General features: G+C 40.8%; 1 protein-coding gene across 3 annotated transcripts in view; it reads right to left on the bottom strand.

Moving 5' to 3' along the window:
- Positions 1–363: 363 nt before the first annotated feature.
- The window catches only part of CREB3L2 (cAMP responsive element binding protein 3 like 2), a 121,622-nt gene continuing 104,028 nt past the window's right edge, over positions 364–17,957 (bottom strand). For all 3 annotated transcript variants that reach the window (XM_077143738.1, XM_077143679.1, XM_077143623.1), the window contains exons 9-12: positions 8,294–8,393; positions 7,900–8,026; positions 6,318–6,534; positions 364–4,977 (exon numbers count right to left, since the gene is read on the bottom strand). In XM_077143738.1, the coding sequence (XP_076999853.1) occupies positions 4,902–4,977; positions 6,318–6,534; positions 7,900–8,026; positions 8,294–8,393 (520 nt within the window). In that variant the 3' untranslated portion in view covers positions 364–4,901. The remainder of the gene's footprint in view (positions 4,978–6,317; positions 6,535–7,899; positions 8,027–8,293; positions 8,394–17,957) is intronic.

The following is a 17,957-nucleotide window of genomic DNA, read 5'->3' on the forward strand; positions in this document are numbered from 1 at the left end:
TAGAATTTTGAAATCTAGTTAGGTAATAGTTGTAGGAAACAGCAAATATAGCAATCAGGCTGCATAAATCTCTAAAGAATGCCAATGTTTTTTTCCTTCCTGTGATTGACTAAAAAGCAGTTACATTTCTCAATATTCCTCAGACTGAGACTTGGATTCCGGTACTATATAACATTGAAATTTCTAGTTTGAGACTCATCTTTCAGTTCAAGACTCGATAATCAGACACACACACACAAACCCATGTTCATAAATAAAGCGAAGTGTTTTAAAACCAGATTAAACCGGGATTTTAAAGACTGGGCAACATTTTACTTTTTTGGAAAAAAATATTTATTTGCAAGAAATGGAAATACAAAAGCATGATAATTTCAATTTATTTATTTTTTCCAAACTAAGTACAAGTCCTAGAAGCATTTTTTTCTTTTGGTACTTATTCAGCTATGATAAAGAATAAAGAGCCATAAAAAACAATTAGCACAATAGGACAGATAACAGACTTACGATGTGTTTAGATTTACACACTGCTTCTCTGTGTAACCTGATACAAAAGAAGAGAAGAGAGCCCAGCCTGTCAGGATAGACCTTCAAGCTCAAAGATGATTATTGTCCAAGGAATGCTCGGCATTGTTTAAAAAGGGTCACTCACAGTTTGTCCAAGAATGCTGGTGTTTTTCAAAGACTCGTAAAGCATTTCATATGAGTAGTGTAGTTCACGGGCCCATGGTGCAGAAAGCTCACATTCTCACAGAGCTGGTGAGCAAAGGATGGGAGCAGAAAAATGGGCAGGGAGCTAAAACTCCGGATTTCCCTTTTCTAGGTTGCAAAACCTGCTAGCTGGAATTCACAAAATATTCGATGAAGAAGACTAGAGATGAATATATGGGGGACATCCCCAGCATGAGACAAAGAACTGAACTATCTCACAGTGGGGTCATCACTGGGGTAGACTCTATGCTTCCTGCCCAGAACTTTAAAGCTTTACAATGTATTCACAGAAAGGCATCTGCTCATTCTAATGTACAGATTGTTGCACTTCCCAAAACATATAGTTGTTCATTGTCCCACGGTAACTAGGCCATGGGAAAGGACCGATCCTTGTTTCCTGTGCCTCTATAGAATTAAAGAACCTAAAATATATTTAGCACAGCATCTGATGACTTAGTAAGTTCTCAAGAAATATTATTTTCCCTCTTGTAGAAACCAAGACAAAAATAAAGCACGCCTGAATTTTACATTGCCCCAAATAACAAAACAAAACAGCACCCTAGTTTCTTCTTGTAGTAAATGCTGACCCTTTGAGTATTAATCCTCAAATGGGCCAGGTATCTTTGCACGGAGAAAATGTTCTGCCATGAGACTATAATACTTTTAATCCTGGATGGCTGCTTTTGATGTGATTGCACCCCTACAAAACGGAATTTTCCTGATGGAAATAACCCTATTTCTTTTATGCTGACGTACAAATCTGAAAGTGGCTTACTTTCAGGAAACTATTTTTGAGCCTTTGGAAAAAAATCTTTTTCTTCACTCAGTCAAGGGATTCCTCAGTCCGCCTAGATTCCTATATAAGGTACATTTAAGGCACCAGCGGGTATCTTTAAGACAAGAGAAGAAGTCAAAGAAATTTCGGAAGAAAAAATTGGGGGTATTTATTTGGTTTGTAAATAAGTTGAATCAAAACCTGCTTTCACGATCTACAAATGAGGTCTCCAAATAAAATTTTTTATATTATTGAAAAAATTATCTAATTTGCCTATACTGATATCAGGCCTCACCCCAAATCCCCATCAAAAAGGAACAACCTAGTTCAACTTTCAGACTTTTACATAACATTCTCCTTATGTGAGCCCCACTTCAAGTACAAACACTTCACAGAAATTCTTTCTTAAAACTGGGCACTGTTCATTTAAGATATCCATTTCTAAGTGCAAAGTTGAGAGCTGTAAAAAGAGCCACATTGGGGGATCCTGGATTACTCAGGTCTCAATCAGTGAAAAACTACTGTCTCTCTGAATTTTTGCAAGATATCTCCTTAACTAGTGTAATTGAAGAAAAGGATGAAAAAACCTTTTTACATTATGAGAAATACAATTAACACGATATATTTATTTTTTATAATTCATGGTTGCTCTCATAGACTCATACTTCTTAAAATTTAAGTCCAGAAGCCAATATCTATCACTGTTTGAAATCTTCAGAGCTAACCATGTATTACTGATTGGTCTTTAGGACTGCTCTACGGGGAAAACAAATTTACTGATGTTCTGGGCTTTTGAACAGAGAAAGAGCACAACTTCATTAATTATTTGGAACCAAGCTGATGTTATCCAACTCTTTTGTCTTCGTGAGCCTGTTATCTCTGCTGAAAGGGATAATCATTTAACTCCCTTTACTCACCCAAGCAATGAGTGGAGGGTAGAGGCTTCTCGCCGAAAAGCAGCAATGTTGGTTCTCGGAACACTGTTAAAAGGGACATTGGACTCTTAGGTTGATGTTCCATGTTACTAGATATGGAAGCATTTCTGAAAGGACAAGTCCCCAGAGATAAAACCCTGCAGTTTGGAGATCTGGAGAGAATGATGTCAAGCGAAGGTATGTAAGGGAGAATATCCTCAAGGCACTGAGTACAGGAGACTAGTCCTTTTCTCTCTAGTCAGAATAGCAGAATTTCCATTCTGGCTTCACTGAGTGTCAGTTTACCTCTGTCCTTACATGTGGATCCTTTCCTTTTTCATTGCCCAAATACTACTTTATTTAATTCCAACTTTCCACCTTCCCTATGGCCCCACAGGCTTTCATATGCTTGATATTTGCATGAAATTTTGAAGAGAAGGATGGCCTACGATTATCAAGAGGGCATCCAGGCCTCAGAGGATCTAGAGCAGGAGAGAGTGGAGCAGAGGATGCAAAAGCAGGAGGAATGCTCCCGACTTCTTCCTACACTGCTCAGATGGTCTCAGCCCTCCCTGGCCAATGTAAATGATGGTGAGAACCAGTCAAAACTAAAAGGCTGCCAGGACCATTACAGTCCCAAACCAGCTTTCATATAAAGCCAGAAAGATGAACTTGGCCATCTTCCAGTCTGAAGTCTCCCCGTCAGAGTAGGGAAAGAGAGGAATCACTCACTGTAAACCCCAAATGTACCTAGGCATACAAAACAAGAATCCGCTTATGAGGTATGATGGCAAATGTTAATGGCACCAAATCCTGTTATCTGTTATGGAATCAAAGGCCCATATGTGGGTTCAATCCCTCTTAAGTACAGACTCTTCAGTGATAATGTAGATTGCTGAGAGAGAGAGAGAGAGAGAGAAAATGAAGAGAGAATGGCATTAGAGGCCTCTCTGCTGCTACTACTAATAAAGTACAAAATGTAGTTAAATGTCCTTACACAAAATCTTTTTACAAGCTAGGTGAAAAAAACACTTAAGGAGAGTCTTCTACATTATACAATAAAAGGCAATCTCTATTTCTTATTTGTTTGAAAGAAGAATTTTTAACTACAAAAGTTAATTTTAATCATTAAAAATAATAATAAAAGTAGGAGAGTGGGTTAGGTTGAATCTCTTTGGGTGAGCTGCAAAGTAGCCAAACCTGATAATAAAAAGGAAGAATGTGAATACACAAATGTCTTCTATCTCAACCCCTGGAATGGGCCTCAGGCCCATACCCCTCATTGAGGCAAGAGAAAAGGAAGGCAAAGCAGAAGTGGGGCAGGGGGGAGGTGGAGGGGAGAAGAAAGGAAGGAGGGTACCAGGAGCAAATATGGAAAGACGAGCTAGCAAGGTTGTCTGAAATACCTGTTGTCAAGCACAGGACCTCCCTTCTCTACTCTGCAGAACAGGATAGAAAAAGCATCTGACTACAGAGCCACAGATCTGAGCAAGGAAGTGCTCCATCATTACCTCTGAGTTCATTCTAAAGGGAGACACATGCTTCAGGGGACGTCTTGACTATAATTATTTCACAGACCTCTAGTAAAAAAAAAAAAGGAAATAAAAAGATGGTCTGGAAAGAATGGGGATCTCAGAACCTATTGTGCCCTCCCAGCTACAGAGGTCAACAGAAGACTTTGCTAGCTTGGAAAGAGGCAAAATATCTCTTCAGTGTGACTGCTAGTGGGAAGCTCAGAAAGCTAATAAATACTATTTACAAATGGGGAGGAGAAGCTGGGGAGGCAGAACTATGGGTATTGGAAAAACAGGTGATGGGGAAGTCCTACAAGCAACAAGATGGGACAGGTTCGCCTGGAGTAGAAAAGCCTGATTCCTTCAGGCATTGCACTTGCGGCCTGAGAATACAAAGGGGGAGCCCTCATCTGCCAGTGCAGGGAGGACAATCCAGGAAGGGCTCAAAGAAGTTCAGTGGAAGGGGTGATGCTGATAGTACACCCTGGCACTTCCAGGGCCAAAACTGGGTGTTCACACTGGAGAACCAAGTATGAGGAAGGGAAGATATCAGTCAGTGCTTTGCCAGATTTCAACAGGCATCCTGGGTTTTTGAAGCTGGAGTCTGGGGTCTCAAATGAACAAGTGCCATCCCTTCCTCAAAGAGGTGGGCACACCTGACTGGTGAGAATCAGGCAGTCTCTTTTTGGCACTATCGGTGGAAACAAGCCTGCTTGTCCCACCCCCAACCCTAAAATAATTTCCTATGGCAGTAAGAGAAAGGGAGGGAGAAATGCCAGGCTCCTCTCTGCAAAGGAGAGGATACAACTGGAGAGGAAGATGCTCTCTCACTGCAGGCAGAAATCCTAGGCTCTCCTCCCATCCAAACCTACTAATGCTTATCCATGTCTTCATTAAGATCAGGTGGCAAAAAGGAAAAGCCTTATGACAAAGGTGGTACAGGGATGTATAGTGGAGTTCAGAGAAATAAGAAGGGTAGAAACAGCCTCTTTAAAAGGTGGCATTCACTCTTCTGTCGAGTTCTACAACTTTTAGTGTTTCATTCCCCTCCAGTTTGGAGCTGACCCTGTGAAGGCACAGAAAAGAAGTATTAGCCACTAATCATAAAGTATAACTGTCAGCTTTCACAGTATGATGTAATCACTTTATTACTGCAACTTCATGGGCTGCCCCAGATGTCTTTCTTGTCCTTTTCCCTCCTAACAGCAATTCTCCACTCCAAAGGTTTATCCACTCAATCGCGTTCCTATCTTTGTCCCAACCCAATGGCAGACATCCCACTGAGAGGATAAATACAGTAGCTTGATCCTGTTTTTTTATAAGTTGCTTTAAATTACTATGTTTACTGAGAATGTTAGTCTATGCTAGACTCTGGGAAGAGGATATATAAAAGGATAAGGTCTGACTCCTGTTCTAAAATGGCTAATAATCCAGATAAAGATTTTAAACAAAACTAATTTGAAATAATGGATAAATATATAATAGAAAATAAAAATGCTGTTAGATCATGTAACAGCCTAAAGTTCTCTAAGCATTCAAATGATATCTATGGGACTTTGGTGTCTGGGAGGCATCATAGAACAACTGGGATTTGAATTGGGCCTTGAATAGCCAGGCTAAGAGTAGAAAAGATTTTTGTCATCGAACCAAGTGATCAAGTACCTAAGTCTCACATAACTTCTAGTGGTATCTCTAGAATTTCTCAATAATGGGCATAATAATAATGCCTTACCCCCTAAGTTGTTAAAAGGGTTTAAATGATCTATTTGTAAAGTGTTTAAAGTAGCAAGTACTATATAAATATTAAATATACATATATAATGTAAATATATAAATACAGATACAATTATGACCTTTCTCCACCAGAGCTAGAAGAAGAAAGCTAAAGAATCTAAAATGGAATCTTTCCCACTCATTTTTAGAATAGCATCACTCGTGGGAGGTATATGTATTTATATGTATAAAACTATATGATGATACACAGCCTAACATATTTACTCTTTAGTTAGAAGGAAACTAGAGAACACATCTTGAAACTGCATTTGTATGATAAGAACACTGCTATTTCTTGGGCTGTATGTTCACTTGTGTGACTTTGAAGGAATAATGAAGATGGTGAGGGAAGGGATTAAAGTCCCCTCCCACTGAGTGGTGCCACCACTGCCAGCTCCCCACTGATGTAGCAAGCACGGGGGACATTACTCAGTCTTTTTCCTATCTCTGCTCAGGGCACCTACTGACAAGCGGCAGTCTCTTCAAAGTCCCTGGTCCTAGAAATAGGTACTGAAACAGCAGAGGGATTGGACAAGGCCTCTAGAAGAGGTCATCCCCCACATTCCAGGTTTATGACTCATTACCCATCAGCAGTGCAGTTAGAGGCACTGTATCAGTGTCTATTTGACTCACAGGTGCTGCTGCAGTTCCAATAGCACTGTCTTCTCCAAGCTTGTCTCATTTGATAAAATGAAATGGGGAAGATCCACATCTTGCCTGGACTCCAACCCTGACACCCTGAGCAGAGAGGATCCTCTGTCCCAGCCCCCAAGCTCTCCACCCGAGGACGGGCTAGATGTCTCCTCCAGGGGAGAATGCTCTTCATAGATCAGCAGGTTCCTGGATCTCACTGAGGACAGAACAAAGTAACAAGGGATGAGCAAGAGACAACTAAGGGTACACCATATCCCCTCGCTTCAGATGCCCAAAGGCTCATAGCAGGTAACAACTGATGTATTCTTATTACCCAGGACTGAGGGTACCAAATGGAATTGGCTGTAAAGACTTCAGGGTCTTCTCCATGCACAAATTAGACTACTTATACAATGTTGGAAGAACAATAAAAAAGCAAATAAACACCAAAGCTAACTTGCTACCCTCAGTGCTTTGAAAATGAAACTCCCCTCCTTACCCATCCATAACCATCTACGGGAAACAACTCAGAATAGGAACCAAATACTTGGAGACATCCAAATCCAACTAAAATAAGAAATATCTCTAATGCATACGTCTCTGAGAAAAATAAGATACAAGGGCAGAAAATGTGCATTTTCATTTCACAACCTGGAGAAAAGACACAAAGCCCAAGTCATAAATCAAAGGACGCAGACAGTACCTTTCATTTTGTAGAATAGTGGCATGGCTAGATGGCTCTGCAACAGTTTTCTAGAACACAGAAACTGTGCTCTGATTGGTTATCATTTAAATGTAGAGATATACTTCCTTGGGGGGAAAAAAAGCATTCCCCAAGGGGCCACTGAAATTATTTTGCTGAAATGCTAGAACTTCTTGTCATCTCCCCAGCAGGGATAAAACTGTCTAGAGATCAAAAACCTTTAAGAATGCAAAATCATCCCTACTCCAAATCTGTATCTCCTAATTCTTAATTGTGTTTGATCCCTACTCACCAATTCTTTATTTCATAAATATTTAAAGAGAAAATGGATCCAAGTTAGAACAACATACACTTCCTATCTGACACCTAAAAAATCTCCAAATTCCGTAAATATTGGGTATAATCTTTTATAAGACAGGTTAATTCTTTAATCTGACTTTAGAATCTCTTATTCCATTAACAGACAATTCCACTGAATGGAGGCAAAAGTGCAGGAGTTCTCTTAAAATAACATGGAAAGTTTAATGCTCCTTTGCCCTCCCCCCAAAATCCACATCCCTTTCCTTTATCAGAGCTCAAAAGGGAGATGTCAGAGTTTACCAGGGAAAACAGTTGAGAGCAGCAGTGTGCCAATTGTGCTCTGTAGAACTCGGAGCATTCCCAAGGATGCCTCATCCCAATGGCTGAAGGACACAAAGGGCAGCCTGGGCACCAGAAACCCCTCCCCCAACTTATTTTCTCTCTTCAAATGAAGAAGCTCACTTTTACCATTAAAATTTTGGGGGGGACTTTCACATAAGATTCCTTTCAGAAAGTTGAAAAATCTGGCTCTAGAGAAATTAAACAAGAAATTTCCCCAATTGCTGAGTACTCTCTTACCGACAGAGGATGTATACGACTCTGGCATGGAATGCTGACTGGGCAGAGCCATCTTTGTAGCAGAGGGATAGGGTCCAAGGCCCTGAAAAAAGCTGCCAAATGCAACAGCAAAGCACAACACAACGACCTGCAGGGGGAGAAGAAGCAGCTGTGAATTCTAGGGCCCACAGAGCAAATCTTTAGACCTGCAACACCTGGAAGAACTTGGGAGCTTCACCTTCTCTCCATGCACCCCAATTCAAAAAATCCTGATATCAGAGCAAAGTCACAGCTTTAGAGTGAGCTGCATAGTTTCTCCATCCCCAGAAGACTGAGACTCGGCCAGTTGGGGAAAGACTGGAGATAAGGGGCTGGGCCAGGTGACAGTGATTGTATTGCCATTTGGAAAACTCACCATGAGGCAGGTGCCAGTCTGTGTGCCGGCTAATTTGCAGGTACGAGAAACTTTGCCCATAACCAAAGTCTGAAGCTTCTGTAGTTGCTGAAGGAGAGTTCTGAAAAGGCAACAAATAAAAACCATTAAGGGAATCTGTTAGATAAGACAATGTTTCCTGCTGATCTCTCCTCCCTCCCCTACTGTGTTTCAGGCAAATTGCTACTGCTACTGAATTTGAACAAAGAGGAACAAGTGAAATTTTCCTATGGAAGAAGATACAGGTGTCAATACCTTCTAGCATCACAGTCACACAGCTCACTGGGGCTCTGAATCTGCCCACTTTTGTAGTTTGTTCTGTTCTTGTGCTATTCTGAATAAAAGATGAACACTCAAAAATGATTCCAATGTGCTGTGGCTTGTTGATCAGCCATTGAGAGAAAAGGAAAAAACACTTCGATTAATTGGGGATGGCAATAAAAGGAGAACACATTTATCCCAAAGACGAGAAACACTGAAGGAAACAGAAGAAAAGAGAAAATAAAAGAGAAGAGGAAGGGAGAAAAGCAAAGAGGAAAGTGACTGGCAGAGAAATGGTCAGTGGTAGCTGTGATTAGAAATGGCAACAGAGTTCACTAAACAGCAGGCATTCTGACAACAGATAGGAAGAGAGAGAGAGAGATTAAAAAAAAAAAAAAAGAATGGCCTTGTTTAGGGCAGAGAGGCAAACAGCCATCTGCAACTCCAGCACCTCCACAGTCATAAACGAAGCCAAAATACAGAAAAGCAAAGATGCCTGCTCAACTGAACACTCCCACTCAGAATCAGGGATCTCAGAAACCATCCTCTGATGCAGATTCCATTCTTTCTTTAGGAAAAGACAGAGAGCTGGAGCAAGAAAGAGTTGTTCTATCCCTAAAATAGGGGAAAATGTTTAAAAGGAAAATGTTTGGGCATGAGAATAGTATTGTACACCACACTCTGTGTGACATCAGGACATGGAAACAGCAGCTGGAGAAATTCTTTGCAGATTCGGAACACCAACAGCCACAGAAAAGGATCTTACAACACACCCTCAAAAATTAGAGCATCTGGGATGAATTTCGCATAAGCAGTATAAAGGAGTTGAGGCTCCTTGACCTCATCCCTTATCCCCAGCTCAGTGCACATGGCAAAGTGGAAAGATTTTATGAGCAGATGATTTTTCTTGAGTCTCAAGTATTTTAAGAAAATTCATGCTGCGCTGTGACGTTAGAAAGCCAGGCAAGTTCAGTGGAAAATATCAGCAAGTCACTTGTTTGCAGAAGAATCCTGAGCTTTCGTAGATAGCTGCCTCTCACCAGCCAATTCCTTGAATAGCTTTTACCATGCTGGAAGGAAAGCAGCTTTTCCCAGGACTTGCAACTTCCCCTCTGGCACGTGTCAATGAAACAAGTTCTCCCAGGTTTATGCAAACTAAGGACAGGTTGACCTTAAGAATATTATTGTTTTCAGCAGTTTAAATGGGTTAAAGTGGTGGGAGAGTGGAGGGATGGAGAAACTCAAACCACTGTGTGGTTCAATCTACAGCATTATCCATCCCATTAGTTAATATAGTTAATTTAAGTTCTATTAATTTGGAAGTCTTTTTTTGTTTTATGGTTTCTATATAATCACATAGAGTTTTGACCTGGCTTATGTTTATCTATGTTCAAATCACTTTAAATGTTTTCTGTACATTACTCAAGGCTGAGAAATTCTGATAGTGTGATTTCTTTAATCCACTTAAAGAAAAAGTTTGCAACTGAATGATTATATGATGCAGTACCTTTCCTCCCCAGGTGTTTTCTCTCTTTCCAGGAGCACTCTCTCCTACCCTTCAGCATGGCTGCCTTTTCAAAATGGAGAACTAAGTGAGCTATTGTGCTCCCACTTCCTGAGCTATGCATTCATTCTTTCTCTCTCTCTCTCTCTCTTTTTTTTCGCATGGGCCAGCACTGGGAATCGAACCCAGGTCCCCAGCACGGCAGGTGAGAACTCTATATGCCTTCATTCTTACAGTGCTGAGAGTTTGCTGGTCATAGCAAATATTTTATTGCCAGTTATCTGATAATGACAGCCCCAAACCCCTCACTAAGTACTTCTGGAAGACCCAGGGCAGACAGATGAGCCTCAGATAAGACCCATGGATGCCCACATGGTACAAGCCCTTTTTTCTTGTATTCTGTCTGCCTTCTCTAGTACAAAAAGATCTTCACAGCCTGCTAAGCTGCAGAAAGGGATGTCCCTGCTTCCTGGGGCCCTTGCTAAAAATCTACCATTTTAAGTGATCTAGGCTCCTTGACTTTCCACTGGGCACTTCTCCTGCACTGCCTGTGTGCAGCATCCTGGAAGTGCTGAACTTCAGCTGTGCTCTGTGGACAAGCGGGAAACACGCCTCCACCCAGGCTTCACAAGCACACAGGACTTCCCATCTGGGTGCCAAGGCCATGTTACTTTTGCTCCAAAGACTTAGAGGGTTTCTTAAGTGAAACTACCATATCTAGTTTTTACCAACGTTCCTGTTTAACTACAACCATCATACACTTCCTCCCTATATACCCACTTCTCCTTGCCTAGGCCCTTACAACATGAGCCCCTGAGAAAGCCATATTAGAATCACTTCTCCCTTCCAATTTTTGGTTGTGATTCCTTAGGATGAATAGTCTCTCTCCTGAAAACAGACCACCAGCAGAACAGATACAGCTAAACTTGATGGTAGTCATATACCTTAGGCTCAAGTTGGGACCCCCAGCTACTGGTGCAAAGTGTTACAAATTTGGAAGAAGGACTATTTAGGTCTATCTGGGGAAAGCAGGGGAGGCTTCATGTCATACTGGCTGTATGGCACTTCACTTGGCATTCAGCAGCACATCCTTTCCAAATGCAAAGATGATTACATTCTAAATCCCGTGCAATGAAAATGGTTGTTTAATGGTCCCTGATTTCTAACAGCTTATAATCTAACTCTTTAAGATGAGCAAACATGTAGTTTAAAATAGCTTTTTTTTTTTTTAGTATGAAATCTTGGTGGAAGGTGACAGTGGTTTATAATATGCCGTTTTGCTCCTGCTTCTCTTCCTTGAGTTGATGAATGTAAACAGAACCCACCAATAACAGCAGTGAGTCATTGTACCAGAGTATACTCATACAAGACCTTCAGAAGTAAATCGAGCTAAGTAGATTTATATGACCCAATAAAGTTTGGGACTTTCACACACGTACATACAACAGAAACCCTCATTTTTATCATAAAGGGAAAAGAGGAAAAATGAACAGTGACTGAGTGCCCACTGATTGAATTCTAGGTACTTCCTATACTGATTGTCTCAGTCACGTCACTAGTGAATAGAAGACCTAAGATATAAACCGAAATATGTCTGACTCCATAGCTCATGTACTTTCCAACATTGCACAGCATCAATAACATAGTAAAACTAATAACCAAAATGCTTCTTAGTTGAGAATATATTTCCTAAATCTAGTGACATTAACACCATATCAACAACAGCTCAACCAAGATATCATGTCATTGTTGTATATGAAAGTCACAGATGGAAGAGCCACACTGAAAATCCAGGCACCAATAAAACAGTCCAATGACAATAAGAGGCACACTAACAAAATTCCAGGGATCGTGATGCAAATAATATCAATAAGGACAAATAAACATTCCATGGTACATATTCACATATTTCAAAGATACAGTGCAGGTGACAGATAAAAGAATCAAAGGTGCTCCTTCCCCTAGTTCAGATGTCAGGAAATGAAACCTGGGCTTTATTTTGAAAAATGGAAAATACAAGACTTGCCACTCTTCCAGACACTAAACGAGCTGATGGTATGACTTCAGGATTGCTATGCTGGAGCAACAGGAGGACAGATACCAAAAGCAGAGAAATCTAAGTTTAGATACAATGCCACAGCTAAGCATCTTTAAGCAAGTTATTTAAGTTCAGAGTTTCAATCACCTATAAAATGGGATTCATCAATATTTCAAAGGGTTGTTCTGAAAATTAAATAAAATATTTATATAAAACCTAGCATAGAGCTTTACGCCTACTAGGCAGCTTATAAAAATAAATTCCTTCCACATCATAAACTAACAGTATAAACATGAGAGAATCTCCTCTCCTGTTGAGGCAAATACATATTTTAATAGTGTCTGCCCTCTCTTCTTACAACCGGGATGACTGGTGAAATCAGTCCTCCCTGCAGGAAAGCCCGTGCCTTCATAACATATACACTGGTCTGAGATCTTATGGTACTTTCTCTGGTATCCACTGGAACAGATGCAGACCTGCCTGCAAGATCGGGAGCTAGAATGATAGCTGTTACCCTGCTTAGGGGAACGGCTGTGTGGAGAAGAGGCAGGCATCAGCCATAAGATAAAATGGAAAAATTATTTTTAAACTAAGGCTGTAAAAAGTTAACTGTAGGAAAGACCCAACGGTGGAAGCTCAGTATAAACTTCTCCTTATTACTGTATTTTAAACCATCAGTGATCTTGGCTAATTATGGCTTAATGAATTATTGAGCTTCCTGGAACAAGGTCTTAATTTAGAGAAAAGAGTTCTCCTAGCATATATTTAATCTGGGCCAACAGATTTTTCACAACTTGCTAAATAATGGTGTCCAACAATCTATCGAAAATGTGGATTTTGTCCTGTGGTGAGTTGTAAAAATAAAATTTAGTGGCTATCTTCATATAGTTCCTTGCAAAAGAGCAGTCGAAGGCAGCTGCCAGCCTTGCTCAAAATAAAGTGTCATCTATATCTTGGGAGGAGTATCAAAAGAAATTGGGCAAAACATTCAAAAGTAGCCAAGAGTGTGAGGCACAATCCTACAATAACTGGGAAATGCATCAACAGCCTCATATGTTTTCACTTGGTTTAATTTTTTTTTCTTCTGTTTCCCTTATTTATGAGAGAGATAGAGAGGGAGAGAGACAGAGTATGGCTATCATATGTTATAATTTGAACATTCAGGTTCCCGATTTCCCATTGGAGTCAGAAATTAGGACCAAGGAAAAACAATAAACTGGTGGTTCCCAATCACTGGCTGTGCTGGAGCTTCAAACTAGGCCCTCCCTGGAGATAAACTTTCCATCAAATCCTGCAACATGCCTTGTTTAGAAATGGAAATAACTGGGCTAAGATATGAATGTGTGCACATATGTGTACATATAAACTGCTCTCTGGGTAACTCAGGCTTCTTCAGAGGTGCAGACACTTTCTTCCACACTAAAGAACTATCCAGAACAGAAATGGCCAAATTCTAAGTCATGAATCATTAGTGGGTTGTGAAATCAGTTGGGTTGTGACCAACATATTTTTTAAAATGTAGCAGAATCAAATAGAATACACAACTTGAAAAGGTATCACCGTAGTAAATAAGTATTAATTCGTGAAATATCAATGTTAGTTATGTATATGGATGTGTATGTGTATGTGCCGTGTGTACCGGGCCACTACATAAAATGCAACATGATTACAATTAAAAAAGTTGGGATGCCTCTTATCTAGCACACACCTGCAAAGAAATATATATAGTGAATAACAGGTGGCCTCATGGCAAAAGAAGCAAGCATCCATGTCTTTCTAAGGCAGAATCCAACCTGAATCCCTCCCACACTATCCCCTCCATAGTCATCTAGAATTAATGTCTAAGAAGTTCTACAGGTGTGAGAGGGAAGCTTTCCAAAAGCAGAAAGAATGTGGAAAGAAACTACCTCCAAGTCCTGGGGTGGAAGGCAAAGAGGTGATGGGACATATTCTTCATTAGAAGTTTACTTATTCCATAAGGATATTTCGGGAGAATCATGAACTGTCTCAAAGACTTTTAAATACTTCAGAATGACATGTACAAAAAATAACCACTTCAGCTAAAATCCTAAACTTATAGTGTAAATACACATTTGCTTATGATTCTTTACTTAAGTTTTTGAAGGTTGCTCATGGGACTCTGGCCTAAATGAAAACAAAGCTACAAATTGCCTTCTTTTTCTTTCTATGTAATTGCTACATTATAGGAGATTTATTTATTTTTGCAAGAATCAGAGGGAGCATTTCTGAAAGACTTCTGGTATGTTTTCCTGGGCTGTGAGATGTCTACTTTAACTACCAAATTACATTTAAATACCTTCCTAATCTCTCTAGGGAAGTTAATCTAGTACACAACCATCCTTTGAGTTTGAAATATTTTCCCTTGAAAAGAAAGTTTATACACCTCACACTATCAGCAGATAAAGATAACGAAGAAATGAAAAGTGAATTAAGCCAAGATAGTCTACAGAGGAGAAACTTGGGTCATTAATCAGTGCTTGAATGGCTTCTGTGTGTACAGCTGGGAGTGGGATGGACGAGTTATGGCTGGTCCAGAAGAAAAGAACTCACACATAGAAGACCATAATAATGTGAAGGAAGCAAATATACAAAACAAATACAAATGGCCACAGCTGTGTGGGCTAAACAAACGAATTAGGAGAGCCAGAAAATAGTCAAAGCCTGATAAAATCATCTGGGAAGGCCTTTGCCAGAAACTTATATGGATTTTAAAGAACAGGACTGTAGTGAGACAGAGAGGAGGACTATGATGGAATATTCCAAGTAGGAAGATAACTTAAGAGAAAGCTTAAAAAGGATTATTAAACAATTCTTATTTCTGATAACAGTACAGATACACATCAGGACAGGCATGTCCCTTACTTATGTGGGGTCTGGGGAAAGAGCATAAATGAGGTTCATATATCATACCTCTTAAGGCTTCTCCTCACCCTACTCTAAACTCTGCCCAGACGGCATCTCCTCCACCTGTTCCCTCTAACTTCCTCCAAGGCTAGGTCTCAATTTAGGATTCTTGGCCTCCAGGGTTCCTTGCCAAAATGTGGTGGTGTGGACACAAGTACCCCAGGCCACAGCCAGCTCCCTTATTCTTCTATCCCCGGTTCTACCCCATACCCATTTGGAGAGACAGCCCTTGTTGGGTCTCTTTTTCAACTACATGCTTCACTGGGTATGCTAAGACTGAAAAGGCCCTGACCTCTGTTTTACATGTGCCATGTTTCAGAGCTGTTTATGAAATTGGTAGCCTTACAAGATGAGGCAGTGTCTTTCCATGGACAAAATGTGGATTTGCCTACTGCTTACTATAAAAGCAATGAATTCCCCAAGCTCAGGATTTCATAACAGTAATACAAACCTACCGAGTGCATAGCATTCATCTGGGACCATCATGGGACTTGGGAACAAAGGAAACAGATGCAAACATGCTGCTGTTCATGCTGTTTGCTTTGCTGCAAGCAATAAACTCCTTTAGATCTGACCCAATAATCTTTAATCTTCTGTAAATAGGATAAAATTGAACCCCAGACCTGACAACACAATAAAGGATCTCATGCACACACTTGCCTACAGGTTCAACCTCCATACACAGCCTTCACGAAGATCTGTGTCGGGCCATTCTCTGGGCTTAGGTGTGCAAACTGGTGGGCTGGGGTACCCTTTAGAAAACAGACTGGGGTAGAGATCCACACAGGCCCCGGATATGGGCTAAGGACCTTTGGATAGGAAGTTCCAAGATATCATTTTCCAGGGTATGGCCTAGAAAGGAGACAATAATAGCTCTAGGTAGAGACATCTCCTTGGCACTGCTGACTACTGGTCCATAGAGGGTGTGAGGCTAGAGGAGAGGCAAAGCAGGGTTTTCTAAAACCTCTGGTTCCAAAGCAAGGACTATTGCCAGGGTTTAAAGTCAGTCCTCTGCTGGGGGAAAAATAATCATCCTTGAAGGACAGAGGGGTCCACCAATGTGATTTCCCGTTGAGAAATCAACGTGAGGTTAAAAAAAATAAATAAAAAAGCAAAGCAGCTGGCCCTCATTCTACTGCTACATGTTTGAATGACTTTAACCTCACTGGGCCTCAGATTTTCTCTGTAAATGAACTAATTAGAGGTTAAATAAGATGATCATTAAAGTGCTTTTCAAATCTAAGCTCCTACAATTCCACAAATCAGGGCTAGATGAAAGGGACTGTGGCTCAGGGCCCTAAAGAGACATGAAAGCAAAATAAGTAATAAATGGGGAAAACTAAGATACAAGCACTTAAAATGGATGGACTGGCTAGTATAGGTATATCACTTGGGCAGAAGAAGAGGTGGAAAGAGAAAGAAAAACAAGAATCAATTTCTCATGAATGAGACAAGGGTCGGGTCGTCCAGAAGGCTCTCAGTATGGAGGGATGGTTAATAAGTACAGGGAAACCAGGAGAATTCTCCAACAGCCAAACAGCCACAAATACAAGGACATCGCTTGTATTCTAGTAAGTAAAAATGTATTTCCTGATTGAGCAGAGGAAGAAGGGCCCCCTGGGAAACCATCTCACTCCCATCTTACACATTTCTTGATAGCATATAATTAGTGGATCACCTCAGCAAAGGAGTGTGAAGGTGCTTTCTCACACTGTACGCCCTGCTCTGTGAGGCTCCAGGGGTAAAGCTGAAGAAGGGCTTAAAAGGCTCCTTCTCCTTTCCTGTTGCCATCCTCTTCCAGTTTTTCTGAACTCAGATAAAAGGGTCTTTTCACCCAGAAACCAATTATATGGACAGGTGGCTGCTGCTGAGCCCAATACAAACAAAAACACTCAGGACTGACTCATAAGCTGCACACTAATTTTCATACGGACAGATAGAAAAGTCTTTAGTGCAGGATAGCACAGAACCGGAAGAGTATAATGAGGTATAACTTTTCCTATATTTGGTCAATGATAAAGCATCCACTCTCCTTTCTGTCCGTGTCACGTCACTTGAAACAATGGCACCCAAGGTCTCCAGCTCCACCTCAGTGACCCAGGATCCCATTCACTTATAACATTCATTTCTATTTTTGTCCAGCTACCTCCAAAGGATAATAAGACAAGAAGCATGAATAGGAACATAAACACAGGCTTGAGTTCATTAGGCCTAACCCTGTACTAAGTTCAAACTCTGGATCACTTACATGGTGTGATGGGAATAAAGGTTCCAAAAATCTTCCCTTGCCATATACCTAAAACACCAACATTCTGTGGCTGGCTTTGGGGCAGGAAACTGCCAATGTTTACATTATAATCTTTTGGTTAGCGTGGTGATTTTTAAACTGTCCCCTGCACAAGGGGAGTCCCCAGGAAGAAAATAAGAGAAAGGGGAAAGAGGAAGTTGGAGGGACTACAGGACTACCTTCCCTGTTTCAATAAGGGCAGCCCTGCTTTTGTTTTATTTACTTCTTGAGTCAAATACATTAAAAGCTGCTAGACTTAGATATTATGTCCCTAGGAGTCCTCAGACAATATTGTCCTTGGGAAGTCTACACTTAATCGATTGCCAGCCATTGCCATCCCAAAAGTGCTGTCTATCCAGAGACGTAAGTTTTGAAGAGGGAGAAGGAATGGGAAGGAATATACCCAGGAACACAGGTGGGAAACCAGCCTGGAGCCTCCTGACAACCAGTCAAGGGACAGAGGGAAGTCTTGGGGAAGGGGGAAATGGGGTGAGAAGGGCATCAGCAAACTTTCCCTGCTTTTAACAGGTAGACTTTCACTAACCCTGGCCACTTCCAGTAACAACAACCATTGCTGTTAGGGAAGGCTCAGATACCATTATCATGAGGTAGAATTTTTTTTTAATAGAAT

This window comes from Tamandua tetradactyla, chromosome 1 (genome assembly GCF_023851605.1).
Source record: "Tamandua tetradactyla isolate mTamTet1 chromosome 1, mTamTet1.pri, whole genome shotgun sequence".
Classification (NCBI taxonomy): domain Eukaryota; kingdom Metazoa; phylum Chordata; class Mammalia; order Pilosa; family Myrmecophagidae; genus Tamandua; species Tamandua tetradactyla.